Below are 14,176 nucleotides of genomic sequence, written 5' to 3' on the forward strand. Positions count from 1 at the left end.
CTTTCTTTAGCTATCTCCAATCTGCTGTTAAGCACATCTAATAAATTTTTCATTTCAGATATTATACTTTCAAGTTCTAGATTTTACATTTGGTTCTTTTTATAGTTCCCACTTCTCTGCTGAGATTCTCCACCTGTTCATTTATTAATACCAAGTTTAATGTTCTTGTCTGAAAATTCCAATATGAGTCACCTTGGAGTCAATTTCTATTGACAGCCATTCTCAACAATGAGTCGTATTTTCCTTCATTGCACATCTAGTCATTTATTATTGTATACTGAACATTATTAGGATTCCAAATTCTGTCTATCAGCCTCTGAAGAATGAATTTTATTCTACTGGGAAATTAACTTGGCTAGATTCATACTCCAAACTCTGTCTCCCCCACAAGGGGCAACAGCTAAATCTCAACTCAATTCATTCACCTTTCCAACTACCCCTTTTCTAGGCTCCATGAAGCCTTTCCCCATGCATGCCAAGGATTTCGACAGAATTTAAAAGCAGATTTTAGGACTCCCTTTTCTGTTGTTCCCTCCTTTCTGAGAATTCTCCCCTCATTCTCCAGTCCCTCTTTTAGTCCTAAACTCAATCCTCCAACTCCCCAAACTATAAAACTATAGACTTTTGCTTGAGTTCTAGCCACCACCCACCATGACAAACTGGGGAGTATCCTCAGGCAAAAGAATTGTACAAATGAGAAGCATGCCAGTACAATTCCCATCTTTCAAGTTTCCTATCAATTTCTGCCTGATTTGGTCACTTTCCAATGTCTTCAACTAGTTATTTTTTTACATACTGTCCAGAGTTCATAACTTTTATCTGAGAAAGAGCTAGATCAATATAAGATATACCTATATTACTAGGAGAACCCTTTCCACTAAATCTCAGTGGTATTATATCCCAAGAGGCAACCATGATGTGAGTTACCAAAAAATACATATGACTAGATGTGCACAAATGTACCATCTCAAAACAGTATGACAGACAGTAATAGAGAAATCACCGTCTTGATCTGCTGGTGAAGTGTTTACCATAAAAAAATTGAAACAATATATAAAGGTATAAAGGAAAAGATGAATTTCCAATACATGGAAGTAATTATATATCTAGATAGATATATAAAATAGAATTATTCCATACATACTCTTTTAAAACTTGTGTTTATTTTCAATAAACAATATATCTTGGGCATTTTATACTGTCAAATTTTTAAGTACTTTTTAATAATTGACAAAAATAATTGGAAAGTTATTTACAAGCAACTCCTCTGTATGGAATATCATAATTTATTTAATAAAGTCCCTACTGATTGCTCTTTTACATTAATTTCACTAAATAGCCTTCTAGGTTTTGCTCACTTGTTTGGTTCCTTCTGTAGGATGAATTCATAAAAGTAAAATTGTACATTTTACATTTTAACATATATTGCCAAATTTCTCCCTATAAGTATGATACTGATTTACACTCTCTACACTGTAACCAATTATACAAATTTCCCCACATCCACAGTAGTTATGTAGCCAATGACTTGAAGCACTGCCATTTACCCTAACTTCCCATTCCAATACTAGGCCAGTTGACGTTCTGGAGACTGTGAAGCGCGCTTTCCTTAATGCTCAACAGTAACCTGATGAACATTCTAATTCCCTTCCATAAGCCTGGAATCTTGCTAAAACTTAGCCTATTTAGCTGAAGTCCTAATACTCTGGTTTGAGCCAGTCTTTTTTTTTTTTTTTTTTTTAAGATTTTATTTTTTTCAAAGTAATCTTTATGCTCAACATGGGACTCGAATTCACAACCCCAAAATCAAGAGTCACATGCTACACAACTGTACCAGCCATGTGTCTCAAGCCAGTCTTCTTCTGGAACTGAATACTTGGGCACCTGGGTGGCTCACTCAATTAAGTGTCTGCCTTCGGCTCAAGTCATGATCTCAGGGTCCTGGGATCAAGACCCATATCAGGCTCCCTGCTCAGTGGGGAGTCTGCTTCTCCCTCTGTCTCTCCCTCTGCCCCTTTTGTGCTCTCTTTCAAATAAAGTCTTAAAAAAAAAAAAGAAACTGTAGTTGTTAATGCTCAGAAAAGGACCGTTCTAACAGATATTGTTGGTTATTCAATACTGAATGTTAACATATTTCTTCATGGCATAGCGTCAATTATTTAGGGAAGTATGGCATATAAATTATCTGAGCTTTGGAAATTGCTCAAGGAGGAAACTGAGGAAAAAAGATTGCATACACAAGGCTGTCTTTAATTTTTGAGCAGAACTGGCCCTAACATAGCTTATTTAAGAGGCAGAGACTGCTCTGGGGCATCTAGGTGGCTCAGCTGGTTATGTATCTGACTCTTAATTTCAGATCAGGTCTTGATCTCAGGGTTGTGAGTTCAAGCCCCACACTGGGATTGAAACTGGGCATGGAGCCTACTTTTAAAAAGTGGAGGGGGGAGGGACCGGGGGGGTGCAAAGACTCCTCAAAATGAGCCATCTTTCACATCCAATGGTGAAAGAAAAGCCCTGGCAAACCTTTGAGTAGTTTCCCCTGCAGAGATCATTCAATGAACAAATACCTAAGATAGTAGCACATTCACTCACTTAAATAAATAGGTACAAATCATATAAGTAGCTGTGGAGGAAACAAAGAGCTTAAAATAAAAATGAAGGTCTCTAACTCCAAGAAGGACGATGTGTTCTTCAAAAGCTAGAACTGTTTCATTTAGATCTGTGTCTGGCACAAAGTCTAGGATAAGAATGCTTAATCAATGTTTATTGATAATACAGAGCAAATAAATGATAATTGTCGAACAGATGGAATGAACTAAAGGGCATATCCAACAATCCATCCACATTCTTTCACACACTGTAAACCAACTATAATACTCTGATAAACCAGACGTGTTAAACCAGGTTTAAGAATTGTCATATGTGGGATCCCTGGGTGGCGCAGCGGTTTGGCGCCTGCCTTTGGCCCAGGGCGCGATCCTGGAGACCCGGGATCGAATCCCACATCAGGCTCCCGGTGCATGGAGCCTGCTTCTCCCTCTGCCTATGTCTCTGCCTCTCTCTCTCTCTCTCTGTGACTATCATAAATAAATAAAAATTTAAAAAAATTTAAAAAATGATTTAAAAAAAAAGAATTGTCATATGTAAAAAAAAATAAAAAATAAAAAGAATTGTCATATGTAAACACGGAAATAAATTTATCTGTGAAGCTGAAGTAGAAGGCATACCCTTCCTGTTGGAGACAATTAGAAAGTGCAAGGTTTTTAAGGAGAGAGAGAGATTAGTATATTCTAAAAGCTCTGTCTAGAAGCTTTTATAATAAAAAAATAAACAGGAAAATGAAAAAGAAGGATGATATTTCTCTGAGAACAAAAACTATTTTTAAAATAGTAGCTAACAGGAGACAGAACATAAAGACTCCTAACTCTGGAAAACGAACTAGGGGTGGTGGAAGGGGAGGAGGGCGGGGGGTGGGGGAGAATGGGTGACAGGCACTGAGGGGGGCACTTGACGGGATGAGCACTGGGTGTTATTCTGTATGTTGGCAAATTGAACACCAATAAAAAATAAATGTATTATTTAAAAAAAATAAATAAAATAAAATAAAATAAAATAAAATAAAATAAAATAAAATAAAATAAAATAAAATAGTAGCTAACATTTAATGGTTGCTTACTTTATTCCAAACATGATCCTAATAAGTACTTTAATATACATTTTTAATTAATTTACTTCTCTCAATGACCCTATGATATAAAAGACAACTATTATCTCCATTTTATAGAGGAGAGAACTGAAGCATAGAAATGTTAAATAACTTATCCAAGATCATAGCAAGCCAGGATTCAAAATCAAGTAGCATGACTCAAGAACTTGCAGCCTTAACTACACTATACCATCTCTCTTTTTCCTCCATTTCTCTCACTTTTAACAAAGTGAACAGAATCACAGAGTTTTGGAGAAGTTTCAGTTGCCTAAGACCCAGATCAATGGGAATAGAGAACAAGCTGAGCCATATCTAGATGCCTATACATAGTTTACAGGCATCTATGATTCAGCCTCTATCTTTCCAATATTATCTCTAGCTATGTTCCACCCTCAAATCCTACATACAAGTGACACAGAACCATATGTAGTCTCTTAAAGATCCCCTAGTGTTTCTCAACTCTGTACCATTACTCATGTAACTCCCTCTGCCTGGCATCACCTTTCAGCCCCTGACTACCTGTGCCCCCCCACCAGGCTCCACAGGTACTTCTTAATGCCTTACTGGGCTGTTTACAGGTCTATTACTTTAGGCAGCGGAGTCCCTGAAAGGGAATCTTTTCTCATTTGTTTTCGAGTTGTTAGTGCTCTTACCATAAAATTAAGGTGGTCAGTAAAGTTTCCTGATAGAATCAATGAATAAATGGTCTCAGAAACAGAGTCCCCAAAGGCAGCCCAGAGTATGGGGCTATTTGGGGGAAGGCTAGACTCCCTTTGAGAATGGCTGACACACCAACTGCAGCTGACCATCCAACTATCTTGCAGCAAATCTTCCTCAAAGAGACTGAGGAAACTCTCCTGTGGGCTCAGAGAACTAAGGAGCCACAGCCAACTCCACCTGAAAGGAAGGGAGACAACGAGGACTCTGCTGAGGTTCAGGAAAAGGGTATCTCATAATACACTGCCATCCATGCCTGTAACTTCCCATCAATCTAGTAAGACATAATTCTCAAATGAAATGTATTCCTGAACTGCAGACCCTTCTTTCATAGACTTCAAAGAGAGAGAAAGAAAGAAGTAAATAAAGAGAAATAGAAAATAAAAACAGATTTCTCTTAGAAAAGGGAAATACATGTTTTCAGGTCTGCCTGAGAAAGCACTAAACCAGAGGGCTGGAAACACTCAGCTTGAATGAAATTAGCCAACTCTTATCTGGATTTTCTATATATTGGAATTCTCCAACTTTCAAAGGGCTCATACATGCCACAAATGGCTGCCCAGCCCCCTGCTCCATCCCAAATAGAATGGTTCCAATTAGAAACCATTTTTGGAAAACTAAAAGCAAACTGGGAACTTCCAGAGCATCTGTGGATTTAAAAGCTATGAAAGTAACTGTAACTTAAGAAAGCTGACCCTGTGGGACATATTCTGAATTAGAATTGGTCTAATTAGAGTAGCATTCCTGCTCCAAAAATACTATCTCCATATCCCCTGCTGACTTAGCTGAAATCATATAACCTAAAGAACTGGGAATTTTGGTGTAAAAGTGAGGAGGGCTAAGGGAAGAATTGGGGTGATGGGGTCCATGAGGAGGGCTTTAAGAGGTAGGAAAGAGACATCAAGGGAAGAGAGAGTATATCAAGAGCAAACTTCAAGTGTTGCAAAATTTAGTGTAAATTGGTGTTTCTCAACCCTAACAGATTCAATTCCACGAGCGGTGCTGCCCAGAGTAACAATATTTTCTAAAATAATGACAAACATTTGGTAAAGTTCAAAACAATTTTCCCTCATGGTAGCTGCTGTCTAGAACATTCACTATAGTTTAAAGCTTACAATATTGTGTGTTTATTACAACAGAATTAGATTCTAGGTTTACATAAACGGGTAATTCACCTATACATCAAACAAATATTCAAAATTCAAAAATGACAAAGGACAATGCTTCTTTGTGTGAGATTATTCAGCAAACTGGATATCAGCATCTCAAGCCTGCTGACTAAATGCTGGTCACACCCCTTAATCACAAGCATAAAAACTCCTTGCTGAGATAAAATGATCTCAATAATCTAAAAGATCTTACTCCAAGAAATGGGAGAGAAAAAACGTTTTTCTTCCTCTCCTTCACCTCCACCCTTCCTTCAAATGTTTCCCTAACAACCAAGACCCAGAACTCCATCTACTGAGCTGATATTATAGTTAACCCATTATGGGTTTTGCGGACTAACTTGAAACCTAGTCAACATTTAATACACTATTTCTACTGGAATACACACTCCAAATACCAAGTTTAGAATCTGAGAACATACTACATCCATAAGTAAGAGACTTAAACATACTGACTTCTCACCATCAATGTTCTATGGCAAAAAGGTACAAACAACCTATCTTTTACCTAAATTCTAATGTGTATTACTTTACACCTAAGTTTTCCCCTTTACTATAGATACTGATTGACTCTACTGGAGTATGGGGCTCCCATAAATACTGGAAAATGTTCTTCATGAAGTCCTAGTTTTTTCTGCTACATTGATGTGCCTCTCAATCAATTTTTCAAAGCAGGTAATTTCATTCTTTGTGCACCACACATTAAGCTGTTGTGTGTCAGATACATATACAAGCACTGCTTTGAATCTGTATTGCTTTTAAATGCTACCTTTTAAGATGTGAGACAACATCTTACAATAGACCCTAGAAAGGTGTAAAGATTGTAATACAAAAGCTATGAAATTCAAATTTTAGTTTCTTTAGTTTCTTTAGTAAAGATAAAAAAAATTTATGCAAATGGGGTGCCCAGCTTACAGAACTGAGTGTAACTATTTCATATCCAGGATAGTCTGCAGACCAAATATTTAACAAAAACCCAAATGCCTGAAGAATAGCACCCCCTTTTTCTTAATGTACATGACAGCTATTTTGACAGGGAACTAAGCCTCAGATCCATTCCAAGTAAGAAATGTTATGGGCTAGGGGTGCCTGTGTGGCGCAGTTGGTTAAATGCCCAACTTTTGGTTTTGGTTCAGGTGGTGATGTCATAGGTAGTGATCTCATGGGTTGTGAAATCAAGCCCCAGATCAGGCTCTGCACTCAGCATGGAGTCTGCTTGAGTTTTCTCTCCCTCTGCTCTTCTCCCCACCCCGTGAATGCTCTCTCTTTCCTCTCTGAAATGAATAAGTAAATCTCAAAAAAAAAAAAAAAAATGTTATGGGTTTGTAGTTATAAATTACCCTAATTATTTTTATTGAACCTGCTTAATTTGAACATTGCTCCAAAAAGATCTTGTTTTCAGTGTTCCGACATTTGCTTGTGACTAAAATTTACAAATAAATCAGAATTTTAAAACTAAACAGAGGCAAAAACAAAGTGGCCATCTGGTTTACTGCTGAAGTAAATAAATTTTCAAAACACATCCACCAGAATGGCTAAAATGAAACAGATGAAAAATACCAAGTGTTGGCAAGGATGAAGAGTAAGCAGAACTCTCAAACACTTTCAGTGGAAGAGCAAATTAGTATAGCCACTTTGGAAAACTGTTTAATAGTATCTATTAGGGATCCCTGGGTGGCACAGCGGTTTGGCGCCTGCCTTTGGCCCAGGGCGCGATCCTGGGGACCCGGGATCGAGTCCCACGTCAGGCTCCCGGTGCATGGAGCCTGCTTCTCCCTCTGCCTGTGTCTCTGCCTCTCTCTCTCTCTCTGTGACTATCATGAATAAATAAAAATAAAATCTTTAAAAAAAAATAGTATCTATTAAAATGTAACATATACATATCCTATAATCCAGAAATTCCACTCCTATGTATATTCCCAACAGATACGTGTATACTTGTTCATCAAAGAATATATACTAGAATGTTCCTAGCAGCACTATTCATGAGAGCCCTAAACTGGGAAACTAACCAAATGTCCATCAGTAGTACATTATATAAATAAATTGAGGTATATTCACATAATAGAATGCCATACAGCAATAAAAACGCAGGATCTACAACTTAATTCAACAATAGGGATTGATCTCACAAAAATAATGTTGGGCTAAAGAAGCCAGACATAGAAGCATACATACGATATGATTCCACTTATATGAAGTACAAAAACAGACAAAACTAATATGTGTTGTTAGAACTCAGGACAGTGGTCATCCCTCAGTAAAGATAATGACAGAAGAAGACACAAGAAGGCTTCATAGCTGCTGGCAATATCGTTTCTTCACATGGATGCTGGTGGCAAGAGTATATTCAGTAGATGAGAAGCAAACAGCAGCAGAGTCATAAAGAGAATTGAAGTGTTTATATATGAATCTCAGTTCCACCACTTAATAGTTATGATTTGGGGCAAGTTGCTTAACCTCTCTGTGCTTCATTTCTTCAACTATAAAGTAGGACTAGTAACTACCTCATAAGATTAGTCTGAGAGTTACATCATCATAAGACATGTAAAGTGCTTATTTGCAGTTGGTTATTATTATTTGCTAAGAAAAAAAAAGCTTTATTCTGAAGCAACACAAAAAAATGCAGAAGGGAAACAAAAACATATATGATTTGACCATCACTAGGAAATGAACAAAATAATTATTTAGGAAATGAAGGTGATAATAAATAAAGTCTAGTACAAAGAGGCATGACCTAGAAGTTGAGACTACTCCTGCAAATCTTTCCCTACACAGACCCGGGGCTAGCAGTCAGCCTCTCTGAGCCTGTAGCTCCCCTCTGTTCACTGGCAGCTGGCCATGAAGATCTCTTCAGGATGAAAAATAATAATGAAGGGAGGCACTGATCAGGAACTAAGAGGGCTGAGCTCACAGCAGGCTCTCTTATCCTCCAAGAGGACTCTGAAATATTGTATGCTTCTGGATTTCACCAAATACTTATGTCTTTAAAATATCTATCATGTCTATCAGCTGTGTTTCTGTCACTTAGAGTCACATTTCCTGCTGCTATTTAAATAATCAAGACTTCTGGTAGGTTTCTAAAAAAGCCAGTCAGGTAGGTTACTGTCAATAACACCATGGCAGTGTCCCTAACTTCTCTAGTCATGTTATAATAGCTACTCTTTATTAAACCCTACTTACATGCTACTTATATGCTATAAAGTATTATAATAAATACTTTATCCCTAATTCTCAAAAAACTTTGCTAGCTACGTAACATTCTTCCTTATTCTCATCTTTCATGGATAAGAAAACTAAGGCTCAGAAAGGCTGACCTGTTCATTAAGTGGCAGAGCTGGAGGGTGAATCAGGCTTCTCTGGCTCCAGAGTCCACGCTCTTCCCATGAGCCTTAGTCCCTTGACTTACTTGACAATCAATCACATTTCTTCTTACGAAAGGTCATTAGTTAAGGTAAGCTAAAACAAGAATAATCCAACTTAGTGAAAAATCAATTTTGGCTATTTTTTAAATGATTACTTTGGTTTCTAAGCAAAGGTCTCTTCCTGGGTCTATTTAAAAGAATACTGTGCATTGCAGCTACTTGTACTACACAGTAGTCATCCAAACGATAGGTTAAAGCCCTTAAAAGATGTTTATATTTCTTCCCTGCTGAATCCCCGGTGCCCAGATCAGGGCCTGGGCCTAGTGCAGGAACTTAAAGAAAATATCTTGAAGACCACCTCCCTCCAATCTTGTTTACCAGAATACTACTAACGAAGATGCATTCCAACAAAACATTAGTAATGTCCGAAACTTCATGACCAAAATTAAACACGAGAGTCACTGGGATATCCTTCCTGCTGTTAAAACACTCTCCTCCAGGTCAAGTGGCACTATCATCATCAAGTAATTATTAAACACCTACAAATGTTTATTTAACATAGTAACTCCATATACCTTCTCTTCTCTTTCCCCATGAGATTTGGCAAGCCAAGGAAGCTATAATTCCGCCCCAGGTGGGCCAGCCTCTGTAGGTATCATAGAGACCATACAGAGATACAAATGTCATACATGATTAGGCCATTTTTCCAGGATAAACAAATAGAAAGGCCCAAAGAGTTTGACCGTCCATCTTCCAGGTCCATGTCCTACCACCTTTTCCCGGAGCCCTGATGCTGCAGCCCAAAATAACCTTCTCTTCCTCTTCCTCCTCAGTCAACCACACAACACTGAGGAAACCAGAAATTTCTCCCAAAGAAATCATATTAAAATTTTCCCTTAAAAACTCTATACTCATAGCGAATGCAGAGAATACATGTGCACTAAAGGGGAAAACATACCAGAATTAGAAACCTACGTTCTAGGGGTGCCTGGCTTAGTCGGTGGAAAGAGCAATTCGATCTCAGGTCTATGATTTCGAACCCTGGATTGGGTATAGAGATTACTTAAAAATAATAAAATCTTTAAAACAAAAAGAAAGAAAGAAAAAAAAAAAAGCTAGGTTCTTTTTCACTACCTTACCTTCCATTGCAACTTGGGCAAGTTGTTTATCCTTTTTAGGCTTTAGTTTCTTCAGACATAAAATGAGGGAGTGGAACTAGTCGGGGGTTCTTCACCTAGTTCCAGGATGCCTTGCAGGATTCAGGCATGTAATGTTGAAGTTCAAAACTCTCCCCCAGAATTTACATAAAAAACTACCTATTTGCATATGTGGATTTTTCTGGAGAAGTCTATGGCTTATATCAAACTGTCAAACAAGTGGTAGCCCCAAAAATAACTATAGCTCCTGTTTTATTGGGCACTTTCTATGTGCTAGGCACTGTGCTAAGTCTTTACATATATTTATTCATGTAACCCTCAAAATAACACTTTGAGGGGCACCTGGGTGGCTCAGTGGGTTAAGTAAGTGCTTGCCTTCTACTCAGGTCATGATCCTGGGGTCCTGGGATCGAGCCTGAGCTGGGCTCCCTGTTCAGCAGGAAGTCTGCTTCTCCCTCTCTCTCTAGCCCTCCCCCTACTCATGTTCTATCTTTCTCAAATAAATAAATAAAAAATCTTTAAAAAAATAATAACCCTGTGAGTTAGATTATTATTATCCTCATTTTACAATTGAAGAAAGTAAACCAGAAAGAGTCTGGACTCTAAAACACAACGCTATGTTAGCTTAGATCATCTCTAAATCCTAAAATGCTCTGACTCTATTCAAATGAACAGTTTTCCTTTAAATTTTCTATACAATTTCACAATCACTAGTCCTACTTTTAAATCTTTCTACAACCAAATTCATGGAACACCCAGATGAATGCTACCTAAGAAAGAATTTATTAGATAGTCAATCAGAGTAAAGGGTCTGAAGGCACCTTCTGGCTCCAGCCTCCAATTCGCTTTTACTTTTATAGGATGGTGATTAACCAACAGGTGTATCTGAATCTAATTACTAATTAAAGTCTAAAATCAAAGCAACAGTAAATAAGCCAGAGTGTCAGCCAAAAAAGGGATGCAGTGGCAGCAAAAGTGTCTCACATATCACTCACGGAGGCAATGAGAACACCAGGAAGGCAGATTAGTGCAAGGCCCCTGTGTCCCCTGTTGACTGGCTCCAATCCCCTATTCCTACCTCAGGGAAAGCAGCGTGGACAAGGCTAGAATCACCCTCCCCTTGAGATACAAGGCTGGCTAAAAGTATTAAGGCATCTCCAACACCTGCCTGGAATAAAGAGTGGAAACGAAATGGAAGGCTTGCTTCCAATTTTTGTGGACACCGGTTCTGACAACCTGCAAAATCGCACAGGAGTCAGCAGTCACCCAGGCACACCTGAAAACGGTTTTGACCGACAAAACTACTGAGAGACATAACACAGCTTAATAAATGGCTGCAGAGAAGTGGACTTGGTTAATTCTTTTCACAGGCTGTCAAAAATCCTCCACATCTTAAAGGGAAGGTTGTTGAAACTTTATGCCCAACTCTCATGACCTTTCTCCATTTAGTCTGTGTAACGAGAAGAGAAGCAAAGGAGAGAGAAAAGAGATCAGGGAACGGCCCTGGGTGTAAGGATCGTATCCACTTCAGGGGTGAAGCAACAGGGTCGGCCAAACCAAGAAGTGGAGGAGCTGGAGCTCCTCGGAGGCAGAGCACCAGTGCTGGAGTTGGAAATCCGAGCAGAAAATGGGTTATTTAGAAGGGGCCGGAGCATGAAGAGTCTGGTGCGGAGCTGGTACCAGGAAGGAGAGGAAGCAGCGGAGGGGGTGGTGGGGCGGGCAAAGAGGCGGGCAGAGGGGCCGGCGACGCGGAGAGGAAACGAGGGGGCGCGCAGCCGGGGGAGACCTCACCTCCCCGGGGCCCGTCTGGGCGTCTAGGAGGCGCGCGGCGAGGAGGGGGTGACCCAGCGCGGGAGGCGTCGGGAGGCTGCGGGAGTGGAGGGAAAGCCCGGCACCCCCGCCCCGCAAGGGCAGAGGCGCCCAGCACCGCAGGGCCGGGGCGAAGAGGGGCAGAGCGGCGCGGCGGCCGGCGGCGGGGGGCGGGGAGCGGGGGGCGGGGGGCGGTCCAGCTCGAGTCCCGGCTCGGGCCGGCAGGAGGGCGGACGGGGGGGGGCGGGGCGGCGAGGGTGAGGACGGGGCCCGGGACGGCGGGGGGCCGGCGCTGGCGCTCTCACCGGGACAGGTGCTTCAGGATCTGCTTCTTAATGATCCCGGCCATGCCGGAGCCGCGGCCGCGTGGAGGGCAGGCCGGCAGCCGTGGCCTCCTCAGTCGGGAAGGGGCGGCCCGTCACCTCGCCGCGGCGCGGGGACCAGATGGCGCCGCCGCCGCCGCCGCCATGGTGCCCCCCCGCCCCTGCCCCGGCGCCGGGAGCTCCGCCGCGAGCCCAACCCCCGCGCGGCGCCGCGGCCGCCAGCCCGGAGCGACGCGGAGATGGCGCGCAGTCCGCCCGGCTCGCAGCGGCCCGAGGCGCGCGCGGCGACAAGGGCGCGCGCACGCGGCGAGGGGCGGGGCGGGCGGAGGGTGGGGGCGGGGCGGGGCGGGGCGGGCGGAGGGCGGGGGCGGCTCCGGGCTGGCTCCCTGCGCTGCGTGCGCGGTCCGCCTCTCTCTCCACCCACCGAGACCAGAAAGTCTTCCCCTCTGAAGTGTGTCAGGTTCCGGCAGGTGCTTTGAAGCGTACGGGAAAGGCTGCATGTTTGTAATTTTTTGCAGGAATTCTCTAGACAATTGCGCAGTGCCCCGTCCATTTCTCATTCATTTCCTTCGCACGTTCATCATTGCTTGCTGAGCACCAACTAACTCTACTCCGGGAATCGGGCTGAGGAGTGACAAGTGGTCTCAAGAACCTCCCCGGCCCTTACAACCACCTCGGTCTGCTGCTCTGTGCGAAAGAGCTGGGGAGGGAGCACCTCACCATCTTCTCTCTGCCCCTCTTAGCCTCCGCCAGGCGAACCAATAGGCAAATGTTTACTCAATACATAAGGAACTGAACCTAGGAAAAATAGTTGAAAAACTCTGCCCAAGGCCACAACTACTTAGTGAAACTCAGGGTGAGGACTCAAGGATTCTTCCTCTGGATCCAGAGTTACGTCCATTCTATGTCGTTCATACACTTTCAAGTGTAATCCGTATGCTGGGGACACCTGTAAAACCTGTCAAAAGGTGAAAAGGTGGCAGCTTTCTGGACTTGAATCTTATGACAAAAACCTGAGTAAAATACTGAGATATGCTTATCGGAAATCTGGCCACCTATTCATTTTTGTGACTAGGTAATATATGCACATAATACAATGTTACCTGATTCCAGAGGCAGTTCAAGCATGGTCAACTATATAAATGTTAAATTTTTTAAACAATCTACAAACTTCGTGCATTCCTATGTGTATCTTATGGAAAGTTCAATTTTCCCTACAAGTTATCCCCAAATTGCTTTTTTAAACAATTTATTTAATGAGAGACACAGAGGCAGAGACAGAGTCAGGAGAATTAGTTAGAGTATACTCTAACCTATAGTTTGAATGTGTTTATCTTTCCCTGCAATACTAAGACTGCAAAGCATACAAAAATAAGAGGAATTTGGGCCCAATCCGTACATTTTTTAAACTTAAAACACTTTATTTTGAGATGATTGTATATTAACTCTTAGTTGTAAGAAATAATACAAAGAGAACCTTGTGTCCTTTACTCAGTTTCCCCAAAGGGCAACATGTTGAGAACTTTTAGTATATCACAACCAGAACATTGACATTAATACACTCAGTATACAGAACATTTCTTCCTTTCTGATATGAATGCTTTTTATTTCCTTTTCTTCATCTATTAAGCAGGCCACAATTCCTGGCACTTTGTGTAGCAGAACTGGTGATAAACTGAGAACCGGTTCTGAACTCAGGTTCGGCTGCTCACCACTTGAAAATCAATACTCAGAAGACAAGTCATGGTGGGAAAGGAAAGGTTGCTTTATTCAGGAAGCTGGCCCCCTGGAAAGATGGTGGACTAACATCTCAAAGACCGAGGCTCTCCACCGAGGGGAAACTGGAGGTTTTAAAAGGAGAAGTCATGGGTAAAGGGAGGAGGGCTATGTGCAGAAGAAACAAGTGCCCAGCCAAAGGTTAGTCCTTTGTTGA

At 41.5% G+C, this 14,176-nt stretch overlaps 1 protein-coding gene across 5 annotated transcripts in view; it reads right to left on the bottom strand.

The window, feature by feature from the left end:
* Positions 1-12,383, bottom strand: part of BLTP3A (bridge-like lipid transfer protein family member 3A) — a 60,183-nt gene extending 47,800 nt beyond the window's left edge. For 2 of the 5 annotated variants that reach the window (XM_072833364.1, XM_072833362.1), the window contains exon 1: positions 12,226-12,383. In XM_072833364.1, the coding sequence (XP_072689465.1) occupies positions 12,226-12,269 (44 nt within the window). In that variant the 5' untranslated portion in view covers positions 12,270-12,383. Of the gene's footprint in view, positions 1-8,906; positions 9,049-11,902; positions 12,023-12,225 lie in introns of those variants that run through there. The other 3 variants (XM_072833366.1, XM_072833365.1, XM_072833363.1) reach the window with 2 other exon arrangements.
* Positions 12,384-14,176: the final 1,793 nt, after the last annotated feature.

This window comes from Canis lupus, chromosome 7 (genome assembly GCF_048164855.1).
Source record: "Canis lupus baileyi chromosome 7, mCanLup2.hap1, whole genome shotgun sequence".
Lineage (NCBI taxonomy): Eukaryota > Metazoa > Chordata > Mammalia > Carnivora > Canidae > Canis > Canis lupus.